The 13,002-nt window shown below is 36.0% G+C and overlaps 1 protein-coding gene across 1 annotated transcript; it reads left to right on the top strand.

Annotated features, from left to right (window-relative positions):
- The first annotated feature begins 1,678 nt into the window (after window positions 1-1,678).
- LOC108781468 (THAP domain-containing protein 1) lies at window positions 1,679-3,601 on the top strand. Its single transcript, XM_018549430.1, has 4 exons — window positions 1,679-1,812; window positions 1,894-2,077; window positions 2,237-2,628; window positions 3,529-3,601. The coding sequence occupies exons 1-4, from the start codon at window positions 1,748-1,750 to the stop codon at window positions 3,599-3,601; spliced, it is 714 nt and encodes a 237-aa protein (XP_018404932.1). The 5' UTR covers window positions 1,679-1,747.
- The last annotated feature ends 9,401 nt before the right edge of the window (window positions 3,602-13,002 follow it).

The raw sequence follows: 13,002 nt of genomic DNA, 5'->3' as shown, positions 1-13,002 counted from the left end.
GTACGAATGTTTGTAAATTAGATTATTTTATACTTTACACTTTACTTTTTCAAATTTGTGGTAAAGTATAAAATGATCTAATTTACAAACATGTATCCGTACCTTATCCGAAGCCATTTTTCGTTTATTTTCCTAATATTTATTGCAATAAATAATATTTTCATAATGAAACGACGGACATATTGTACGCTTTCTCGATTTTGCCGCTTGCTGCTTGCTGTTCGTTCGGTTCAACTTCAACGAACTGCGGCAAAATGTATTTTGCGCCGGAAGTGCGTCATCTAGCTTACATAAAATCCTTAACCAATAGTAACGAATTGCTGCTGCAGCGTGCTGCGCATGAAAAAGCACCTTAAGAGTCGTTGTCGAACACGTTGCTTGGTTCACGATGCGGCGTCGTAGGAGGGCACATGGCACCGTTGCATATTAAGTTTAACGAATTTATGAAAATGCGACAGCATCGGTAACCAATAGGATCGAGATTCCAGAGCGGTGATGCAGTAGACGCGCGCGGCGATTCGTTGGAACGTAACGGTTGAGCCCGAATATGGCGGTGTTGGCGTCCCACGTGGCCGCCACGTTAGTGTTACAATTGGAATAATTTGAGAGTTCACTTATAACCTTAGTAATTGCCTTTTACCTGTAGGTCCTCACAAATTACGATACGTTTGCAGCTTGGATCCTTCCTTGGTAGATTTGAATACTGGGCCAGTACTTCACGGACCTCGTGTTCGCAGGTGAAAGGAGTAAAATGAGGAAGCGATAATAGGAACGTTAAACAAGTTCTGTTCCGATTTCATAAAATACAATTATGTATATTTTATACTAATCGAGTTCAAGTACAAAAGAAAAATTAGAACATATGCTTACAGCGTAATTCAATTAAGTCAGTAAAGTTTTACAAGTTCAATCTTAGAATTAAGGATAATAGAATTATTACTAATCGCATTTATTACTACTTGAATTCTTATTATTGGAATATTGATAATCTTATATTATCAGGCTAATTATGATTAAAGATATAAATCCTCTTAGAAATAGTACTACAATTACGTGAATAAAGAAATAGAAAAATAATTATTTAATTCACTTATAACTAGAGCTTGTTTAAGTAAGTGTTAATTGAATTGTAATGCGTAAGAGAACCCGGTGTGGATTTGAATTAGGATATGAGAATGGATTTTGAAAATAGGAAAATTCACACGTGGTCTTACACAAAGGCGTCACAGGCGGTGTCCCTGGTCCCGGGAGAACGAACCGCACAGTTGGAGAGCTAGAATCAGAGAGAGCGAAGGACGCTTTCCCGAAAGGGTTGAGGATCCGTCGCCCTACTCCCACGCGTTTCAGGCCCTGTTACGCAACAGGAAGGGATGCTTGCGCAATAGGAAGGGATTTTAAGGCGGGTTCTCTTGTGACGACGTTCTCGTCAACGCGGTTCTTAGATTATTCGCATGTAAAGGCGGCTTTACACAACAAGATCGCGGAAAAATGTTGCGCGGACGTAACAATACTATACTAGATTGCTAACATCTGTGGATTAAAGCATCAGAAAGTGTGTGCGGCAGGATATCCGGTTTCAGCCATGTTCGACCGCAACAAAATGGCGGCGAGCATGCGCATTGGTGCATAGATGTGATTTCTACTAATACTATTGCGCGATTCCATTGTCGGTGTGATTTCGTTGCCGCCTTACCGGTATATAGTAGTATTTGTTTGAAAAACGCATTCTTAAGTAAAGAAAAATACAATGCCGAGCACTTGTTGTATTAAAAATTGTCAAAATAATAATAAAAAGGGATTTCATTTGTTCAGGTAAGTTAAATATATATTTGGTAAACGTGACACTTTATTATTTGAAGGTTATGTCTAAACTGCAAAGAATATATGTTTCAGATTTCCTCTAAATCGAAAAGATCATTTAAAAAAATGGACTAAGGCAATTGGAGAAAAAGAGTTCAAGCCATCTAAAAATCATGTTATTTGCAGCAAGCATTTTACACCTGATGATTTTATGGACAGACCGGGTACAAGCAGTATTCGTTTAAAAAATCTTGCCGTACCTTCCATATTTTTAAAGGCTTCAGTGACTGCTCCTATGATTGTAAGTACACTTGCTCCAACGACTGCTCCTACATTTGAAAATGCACTTGCTTCGGTCATACATTCACATATAGACAGACTTAGTACAAGCAGTATTTGTTTGAAAAATCTTACCGTACCTTCCATATTTTTAAAGACTCCAGTGACTGCTCCTGTGATTGCAAGTATACTTGCTCCAGCGACTGCTCCTACATCTGAAAATGTATTTGATTTGGCCATACATTTACAAACTGTGACTTCAGAAGTCACGAGTTTCAAGAGTTCAGAACAAAAAGAAAACGAAAATAATTTTACAGTCTCCAGCTTACTTTCAGAAAACACAGCTAGCATAAGTCCTATCGACAATACAATTAAGATGACATTGGTAAAGAAACGGAAATTAATGAATAATTCCTACTATCATTTAAAAAATCAGGAAATGAGTCCTAGAAAGAAGCAAATGAAAAGAATTATTCAAACATTAAAACAAAAATTGACAAGAAAAGAAAAAAAGATACAATCGTTGCAGTGTTTACTGGCAGATTTACGGTATGACATGTAATTTTGTAAATGCAAATATATTTGTAAGAAAATATTAATGAATTATAAAAATAGTAATGAATATAATAATAACTGTAATTGTAATTATATAATATAACTATAATTGTAACTGTAATAATTTCATTGTTAAATTTAAAGTATTTTCCTACAAATAAATGTGATGCATACATTTATCAACAGACAACCATTTTAGAAGCTGATCATGTATTGTCAAATTAAATATACATATTTAATAATTTTTTTTTCATAATATTAATGTTTCGTATTGAAAATTGATGAAAATATTGAAATTATTGAATATCAATTGATTCACTTTCATTAAGTACACCCAACGCATTCGATTCTGTTCTCCAGTAGTCATGTTGTCCTTGTTTTCACGTATGTATCTCTATGTATGAAACAAGGACAAGAGAGTATCGAACAATCAGAATCAAATGCGTTGGGTGTACACTAACCTAAGATTGCTTAGGTTGGCTGCTACAGCTGTGCTTGACAAGCACAGCTGACAAGCAAACAGCCATTTTGTTGCGGTCGAACATGGCTGAAACCGGATATCCTGCCGCACACAGCACATTGGCGACTGTTAGCAATCTAGTATAGTATAGACATTTGTGGGCCACACTCTGATATAGGGACTCTCATTTGGGCCTTTTCGTTCTCTCTCGTTTCGCGCATGCGTATAGCCATATACTCTGAGAGAGGGGATCGAAAGAAAGAACGAGTCGGACGAGAAAAGTTTCATCATTACATGACCGGACAAGTCTGATTGAGCCTGATCACTTTGGAATCAAACAAAGAATTGAGTTTGATAAGGTTAAGGGCTCTCGATGAATAATATCAATAAATATTAACGATAAAAATCTATTACTTATACCTCTATAATTCCAGTTATGCGAGCATATTGGCCAGCACCACCAGATTGTTTCTTATAAAGATAGTCAAATTCACATGGTTTAGTTAAGTCTCGCGGAAAAAAACTTTTGGCTTTGTAACGACCTAACTTTCGTGTGCTCGGATGTAGCTCGTCGGTTAATTCGCGTTCCAGGATACGAAAGAGGTTCGAACGGAGGAAAATGCAGGTTGAGCAATAATCTCGGACAAGATCTCTCTATACAATAAATCAGCTTTTATTCGCGTTGTCACAATTAATATGTATTTACAGTGAACAAGAAGAAAGCGAAAAAGAAACGCTAGACAGACAGAAAGAAAGAAAGAAAGAACGCCGTAAGAGCGGCTGGCGCAAAACAGGCCGTGTGCGGTGCGAAGCACGTCGTTCGGCGTGTGTGTGTATGTGTGCGTGTATGTGTCGTGTGCGTGCTATGCGCTCGGCGTGCGGGATCCGGCGCGTCGCTTATGATTTCGCGGACAGGTGTGCATGTGTTGGTGTGTGTGCGTTATGTGTTGGGCCGTTTAAAGCCCTGTGCCGTTTTTTCTACGCGAGTATTGCTTATCGCGGCCGATCAGCTGTATCGGTGCTATTTATAACTGGACTAGTACGGAAGTCCGTACTAGTCCAGCTGTATTTACGCGGTGTCTCGGCGTGAGTCAACGACGACCAGCGGCCGGGAACTCCCGGCGGAGGTGAAGAACTCTTCACCCCCTGTCGAATGCTGGTCAGTCGCGATGCAATTCGGTTCAGTGGCCGGCTTATACGACTGAGAATTCTCGACAGAGGCAGAGTATTCTCTGCCTCTCTTTTCTCGTCGTTCGGTGCCTTGTGGCTCTTGCTTGCCAGCTGAGAACTCTCAGCGGAGTCGGAGAACTCTCCAACCCGGTTACTATGGACTCGCAAGGCTCTAGGAAGTCGGAGTATCGGACGGATTCGTGTCAGGAACAGGAATGAATCTTTTCCGCTGTTACTGCCGAGTTTTAACGCTCGTCAGAACGCCTCGTTCGCGAGGCTTCGCTTTTGCTCGGTCTTTCCCATGGTGGAAGTATACATGGTGTGCTCAGAACTCGTAAACCACGCCCCTTTTCAACGCGGTTGTCACCGAAAAACATAGGGCGGCCAACTTAGAAAGGTTGGCAGTACTGAACTAGTAGTGTCTCTTTTATGCATGCGCCGTGGAGCATCTATCTCAGTCTGTCTTTAGCCGTCTCCTGAAAGAAACGTGCAGGCCTGTTATTTTGAAATTAAAGTGAAAATTTGAAGTAAAATGGTGCGGTGTATTGTTAAAGCGTGTAAGAACACCAACATAACGTGTACTCCGGAGGAAGTAAGCTTCCACAAGTTGCCGAATAATGCCATTATGCGTGAAGGGTGGCTTAAAAACATAGGAAGTGTAATTCCATCCAATACTCTAAATGGTAAGTGTTGATAATAGTAATATTTAATAACTTTAAGTCAAATTTATGTCAATGTTTATTTTTACTTCGATTTTGTTGAAACATTATAATATTGTCTTCTTCTGCTACTTTTTCTGAGACTCCAAAAATATACATTTTACTCGTATGCATACATGCACATTGAGTAAAATTGATATAGACAATTTATGTAAAATCTGTAAAGTGTTTTTCTTAATAATGTCTATTACTTATATTAAATTAACTACTAAAACTATCTGAAGCAAACTATCTACAGCTAGTGTCGAAGAAGACACCGATTCATGCTGCAATGCACATGTAAGCTTAATTTATAAGCTTAGCTTATTATGCACATGTGAATATAAGGCCTGTTCTTTTTACCGAACTGGTACACAGAGTGCAATAAGTTGAAGTGAAACAGATATACGTTTGTTTCATTTCAACTTATTGCACTGTATGTACCAGTTCAGACAGTGCAGGCAAAAAGAACAGGCCTATATACATACTTTAATTACAATTATTAGATATTAAAGTAGAGATGTCAATGTTTATATGCATTGTGTGTCTGTGTGTATACATGTGCTGCTTCCTAGTGTGATTTGCAACATAACAGCGCGAAATACCCACTATTCTAGGAATATTTTTTGTGGTGGCAGGCCTATGTTTTTCGGCGACAAGAAAAAAGAGAGTCGGGAGATTTTAGAATGAGACAACGCAAAACTAAGCACACCATGTATACTTCCACCATGGTCTTTCCCGCCGCTCGGTACTCGCGATGTGCGCGATTCCGAGCGGTGGGAGTTCGCGATAGCCGATCTATTTTCGCCTCGTTCGACGATGCTCGGCGCGGCGCGGCTGTTACTGCCACCCATGGTGTAATAAGAAAGGTGAAACGTTGCGCCGATGGGGGAGGAACTAATCACGTGATATTCACGTGACCCGCTGTATCTACCAATCCGGTGTGGAGCGAAAATGCATAATTCCAAATCTATTTTAATTCCAAATCTATTTTTAAGGGAATATGTATTAATATTAGAGGTGGCGAATGAGTGAGCTTGGTGTCATTTTGTAGCTAGGAAATAATAAAAATAAATCCAGAGGCACGTGTAAAATGACAGGTTCCCTAACCTGACGTACAATTCAAGATTTGTATCTTTATTTTTATTTCCTAGCTACAGAATCACTCCAAACTCACTTTTTCGGTAGCTGTATAATAGTAATAAATATTCTCTTAAAAAAGGATTACGGGAAAAATGATTGTTAAAACCTAGAACTTGGAGCAAAGTTTTCCTCGCTTTTGCACGCGCTCGAGGGCCCTTCAAATAATAACTCTACCGACATCGATGATTCAAATAACCAAAGTAATAAACAAGATTAGTAAGCCACTAGCAACAGATATAATTTGAGCATTTTTATTACATTTTTAATCAATATAAAAGTAACAATTATAAAATCAACGAATAAAGTAAAACTAACAGTAAACGAGAACAGTAATTATGCTACCACTTTATTAGTGATGTTTTTTAACTTTCTATTAAAATTTTGATTTTTCTTGCCTCTCAATAAATTAGTTTCTTTAATTTCTTGGTTCATTTGACCTAATTTTATATACGTTCTTGTCCGAACTAAACAATGTACAACCGGTCGCAATATACAATCTCCGCATCATGCGAGGTTGTACGTTTACCGTTCTAGGTTGTGTCATTTTATCTTCGAAGGAATCTGGCGTGAAATGAATTTGACATATTCCAGCTAAAAATAAAATTCTAACATTTTTCGTATATTTCTTTGAAATCTACATTGCAAAAAATAGCAATGAACTTTACAAATCTATTGTATTTTACAAGCATAAAAATTTATTTGGTTCTTACATAGTAAATGTCATTTACATCGTAAATTTACCATTGATGAGAAAAAGCGTTAATTATTTTAAAAATTGTTTGTCTTTTTGTGTTTGCATAATTAAAGGTTTAGACACATTTCTAAAACTCTTACAGAGAAATCACATTCGTGAATCGAATATGGTAAAATTATACAATTTTCTTTTACATTATAGTGAAAAATTGTTTTACCTTTGCTGAATTTAATTTCACCGTCGTGTCGTTGACAAGCATCAATCCATTGTTTTTGTAGTTTGGCATCTTTTGGAAAACTAAATAATTTTACATTTTCCAATTTCCTTTTCCCTGACCGACTGGCACAATGACGAACTGCACAAACTGGCATGATAACTGAAAAAATGAATACTGTTATTATATCTTAATATTTTTATTACGTTATTTACGTAATACTTTATCGGCAAGAAGCAAATATGTGTATATATTTGATGTACATGTATTTCTAAAAAAATTTGAGGTTAAGTCATTGTTATTGTTTTTATGTTTGTTAATATTATGTGATACGTATATAAATATACAAGACTAATACTTACAGTTCCAAAATACCGTGAATTGCCGGAAATAACTAATTTACTGTAATCACTTAATGTAATTACTTATAATAAATATTCACTACACATATATAGACCAACACAGCCTCATAGATCACACGTGATCACACGTATATGACGCACATAATTATGCAAAATCGCTCCAGCAGTGATTGGCTGTTTCGTTTTGCTACTGCGCAACTTGGAACGTTTCACCTTTCTTATTACACCATGCTGCCACCGTGTACCTGTGAATTATGCTTTTGAATTTATCGGGCGCTTATGCGCCTTCATCGCTGCATCGCGTGGCGCGGCGTCCGGCCGGGTGTTCTGGCTGGGACGATGGGGTGCATCGTTACAGCTTTCCAAGAATGACCGGACAAGCCTGATCTCTTTGGAATCAAACAAAGAATTGACTTCGATAAGGTTAAGGGCTATGGCAGAGAACGAGATGTAACATGCGTAGTCGTAACGTAAGGTAAGGCAGTGAAAAACGTAGCTGTCGTAGTAGTGACTGGCAGTTGGTCTGTTTTCTGTTCCTGCACTAGACTTAACTAGAACTCTTTTTCTCGCTTTCTACAAATATCAAACATATACCTATCTCACTTTAAGTTTTAAACGTGTACACTAGTTCAGCCACAGAAAACAGACCTAGTACTGGCAGTCACTACTACGACAGCTACGATTTACTCTGCCTTACCTTACGTTACGACTACGCATGTTACGTCTCGTTCTCTGCCATAGCCCTAAGGGTTTCCCAGTGCCCATGATATAAAGACAAGGGTATGCTCGTCCGGTGGTAACCCACTGCGCATCTATCAAAAATAGAGGGGATAAGCACGTGATTGTCACCAAATTACGTCACATTCGATTTACTTCGGTTAATTACGGAGCGGTTCGAGTTCGGGTAATATGGCCGCAAAAACGATCGCGAGCACAGTAATAGTGTATGTGCGTAAGTAGCGTGTATATTTATCATAAAGTGATCGTGCGTGATAACAATGAATTGCGCAGTAAATATATTTCTTGAATTTTTTACAACAATGTTTTTAAACCTATAATTATTTCTTATTTGTTCAATTCAAACATAATAAAATATAATTTCTTACAATCGCTCATAATATTGAATGTTGTTTTAAAATTCTATTTTTCAATTATTGATTATGTAAAGTGGGTTTTATAAATCGCGCGCTTCTATAAGATAATGTTTACAACAATAATAAAATGACTTTTTATAATATAAAAATTATTAATTTCAAGATAATGTCATATATAGTACTAATATATTACATGATACGTTTTATTCTTAAAATAAACATTTCAATTAAAGTACTGCAAAGACCGTTGTAAGTATATTGATAAATAATACATTTTAATTTACCGGAAAAATAATGATGTTTTTTTCGTATTTTTTTTTATATTAAAATGTTTAATGTAATTGATTTATTTGGAAAATTTTATATATTTAAATTAATACAATGTCAATTTAATAAAATAATTTATGTATTAAATATAATATATACATTAATTTACATGTGTTATCATTAAAATTTAATTTAATATAATAATAAGATTAATTTTTGTTTATTTCATACAAGTTTATTTCATACTTAATTAATAAAATATTACTTTCATACAATTTTTCCGTCCAAAATGAACTTTACATATACTTAAACATATTATACTTTGTATCTCACATCTCAGTAAAGTAATGCGTATTAATGTATTACAAAAAATTCAATAAAAGATTATTTTTTATGCTGACACTTATAAAAATAGTAAAATAGTAATTTTTTTATAATGTACATTGATTGCAAAGAAATTATAATAATTTCGAAATTACCGCGTAATGATGACGTAACTTAGTGACAATTCTGATTGGCCAGTTGACAGTCACGTGATTTATCGATGCGCAAGAGCATATCCTTGTCTTTATATCATGCCAGTGCCAAGGGTTGCTCTTTCAATTCCTTATTCTTTCTTTCAATCCCCTCTCTCAGAGTATACGGCTATACGCATGCGCGAAACGAGAGAGAACGAAACGGTTTCAAATGAGTGCGTCCTTTTCTAGATAGAATTACCCCCACTCCTCAAATTTCCGACAATGCGTACTCTAGTACTACTATCTCTATGAGGGCACATTACGACGAGCACTTATAATGAAAAATTCTATGTGTAGTAAGTGGGGGCAAATTTGTTTATAGGTCGGCACGGGCGCTCGTGCGCTCGTGCCCGGCCGCGCAATAAACAAATATTCTCCACTGTTACACAATGTACTATTAAATTTATTCAGCAATTGACCAGCAAAAATCAGACATCATGGAAAGTAGAGATTTTCCTTTGTATCGACATGCCATCTGCATGATTTGTTGATGAAATTTTTTTAGAGAAGCAAGCTGCTTTTCAAAAAATTAAAGGTGGTGATGTAAAAAATGGATTTTCAATGACATATGAACGCCGATATTCTTAAAAGCGGTCATCATATCATCTACTAATATACGGTAATTTTCAACTTGATGTTTCCCGAGAAAATTTGAAATCACAATTAACATTCTTACGTTTATCTAAAGTGCTCGGAATTAATTGCACATTTCGGGCCGATTTCTGAGGCGACGCCTACTGTCTCCCCACTACCACTCGAGCCTCGGCGGTCGAGCCGCCGACCGTTCACGTGACGCTGTGCCTCAGGAGCGTCGCGATACTTTCCAGTATGCTGGGAGTACAACTTCCGACAAATATCATTAAAATTTTTTTTTTCTACGTGATTTTTATTTGAACAAATTTTTTTATTATTAGCATATTATGTATATATTCTATAATGATATAATTTTGACAATTATTACAGTATGATAATTACAATATTGAACAACAGTTTTTCACATCACCTCTGAGGTACTATTGTTGACGCGTTTTTTTAAAGTGGTTTCCCCAGTAGGTCTATTCCACTAAAAAAAATAACGAAAAAGCTGATTAAGTACATAGCTCGAGGAAAGCAATATTCTTTAATGTTAAATATTTATAAAAAAAACTTTGTTTCTTAAATCGGGAGAACACATGTCAGATTGCTTCTTAAGTAGGCTTAATAAATATTGTTCATCTGTAAAAAATTAAACTTCTTATCAAAATAATTTACAAATTTTTTTTAAGAAAATATAAATACATTTTTATCATTATACCATTGCTTGCTCTTTCAGCCTCTTCGTCGTTTACAAACAGCGTGATGACTTCATTTGATTCCTCCATAAGAATTGGAAACTCAATCAGAGGTTTTTGTACATTGAGCGATTTCGTCATTTTCAGTTTTTCGTATTCTACCATACAATTTGAACGGAACTCATTGATTGCATTAACTGCTTCTACTCACGACTAGAAGCACTTGAAGCGTTAGAGTAGTGAGAGTTTGATGTAAAAATCTATGGAATTCTATACGCATCCAATGCTAGTCTATGCGCGATTCGGAACGCACCCACAATGTACTATTTCATAACGCGTGCACGTAAAGCCGGTTCTATATTAGTTGCAAGCCGATCGTAATTTTGTTGCGACAGCCAATCTGAAGCATTGATTTCAAAATGCAAGCTTGAGATTGGCTGTCGCAATGAACTTGCGATCGGCTTGCAACTAATGTAGAACCGGTTTAATGTGCCCTATACGCTTTTGCGTGCGGGAAATAGCCAATAACTCAAGCCATTGAGGTATTTCTCTAACCCCATGCAAAAGCGTTACATTATAGTACATTGTGTAACGCGTGGGGGCTAGTGTTTATGGCGCGAAAGGCGTGAAAGTACGAGCGGAACGATCAGTGCATATGCGCACCCGTGCCGCGCTATAAACAAATAAACCCCCCCTCGTTACACATAGAATTTTTATACTAGTAGAAATGCTGACTTATGTTTTAGAAAAACTTACTTCCACGATCACGTTTATTGAGACCTTCTGTTAAATTGATGTTAATACATCTTTTTTCACCTTTTAGATTGAATTCTGAATCTAATGTGTCAGATTCTTCTATATTCAGCTTTCTTTTTGAAGCTTTTATTAAAACCTATATACATGTATATTAAGGAATGGATTTATTTACATAGCAAACTTTTTCTTATAAATAAAAACTCTTGACCAATACTATTAGGCCTGATTGCATTAATGATATTTTGGTTTTAAGCGATACTTAAATACACATATGTCTTTATATTTATTTAGAAAAGAAGATAAAGATAAATACATATTTAAACCTTGCTTAAAATTGAAATAACGTTGGTGCAATTCGCAGGCCCGGATTAAGGGGGGAGCTATAGAGGGGGCTATAGCCCCAGGCTCCATGGAAATAGGGACCCCCGCGTTATATTAAGGAAAAATTTTAATTCTTTGATTAAAATTAAAATTAAAATTATTCAAAATTACTTTTAATCTTAACCCTTCCTCGACACTATGGGTCAATGTGACCCGTTGGTTCAGTTTGAACGCTTATATCTTTCTGGCAATTCAAATAACGGCGGTTTCATGGCCCTCTGGTGACAGTCGAGGGATTGAACTATAGCTGTGGATGATTTCCTCGCGATCCCGAGCCCTCAGTAGCCGGTGAGCCTTAAAATAGCCTTTAAAATAGCCTTTTTAGCCTTAAAATAAATTTTTTTTCACATATTTACCTATGTTTCGAGAACCTACATTTCAAATTTTAGCTAATTCCATTGAAAATTAAAAAAAAAATTTTTCATTGTGATTGGTCGATTTGCTTAAGACCTTACGATTACTACTAAAATTTTTGTACGTGTGATGGCCATTAGTAATTCAGATTCGATTGCTAAGCCAGTTAAAGATGTTAATCGTTCATAGAATTTTTTCAGATCGATCGGTGCATTCATGACTGAATGGCGAGCGATCAAAGTTCGTCTCGGATCACATTGACCCGCACTGGCGTATTTGATTAAAAAAATAGGTGTGTCGAGGAAGGGTTAAAAAAAATTAGTTTTTATTCCCTTAATATATAGTAATAGTAGATGCTGTCCCATATATTTTATTTCTCTTTTTAAAGTACACTTCTCAACAAAATTAAAGGATCACTTGTATGTACCACCCTGCAAAAATAGGTAAACTTTGAGATAGAATAACTTTGTGAAAAATCATCGTATCGAGATATTTAAGAAAGCATTTTAAAGCTTGAAATCTCTACTTTTCAGATCTGTACTTGAAAAAACGGTCTTACTGATATTTCGTGCACAATCATAAATAAAAGTGTGTCAAACCTAAAATTTTTTACAAAATTTGCCAAGTTCCACGGAACCAAGAAAAAATTGTGCACAAATGCGGTTTACAGCTTTCGAAAGAGTGAATCTTTATCTTCAATTTATTTTTTTGTTGAGCTCTGTACGATTTTTTTTCACCGAATTATTTAATGTTGATGTAAAAAGGCCATTTTTACTTAAACGTTGAATAACTCGGTCAAAAGAAATCGTACAGAGCTCAATGAAAAAATAAATTGAAGATAAAGATTCACTCTTTCGAAAGCTGTAAACCGCATTTGTGCACAATTTTTTCTTGGTTCCGTGGAACTTGGCAAATTTTGTAAAAAATTTTAGGTTTGACACACTTTTATTTATGATTGTGCACGAAATATCAGTAAGACCGTTTTT

This window comes from Cyphomyrmex costatus, unplaced genomic scaffold (assembly GCF_001594065.2).
Source record: "Cyphomyrmex costatus isolate MS0001 unplaced genomic scaffold, Ccosl1.0 scaffold819, whole genome shotgun sequence".
NCBI classification, from domain to species: Eukaryota; Metazoa; Arthropoda; class Insecta; order Hymenoptera; family Formicidae; genus Cyphomyrmex; species Cyphomyrmex costatus.
This window is presented reverse-complemented; position numbering and strand designations above follow the sequence as displayed.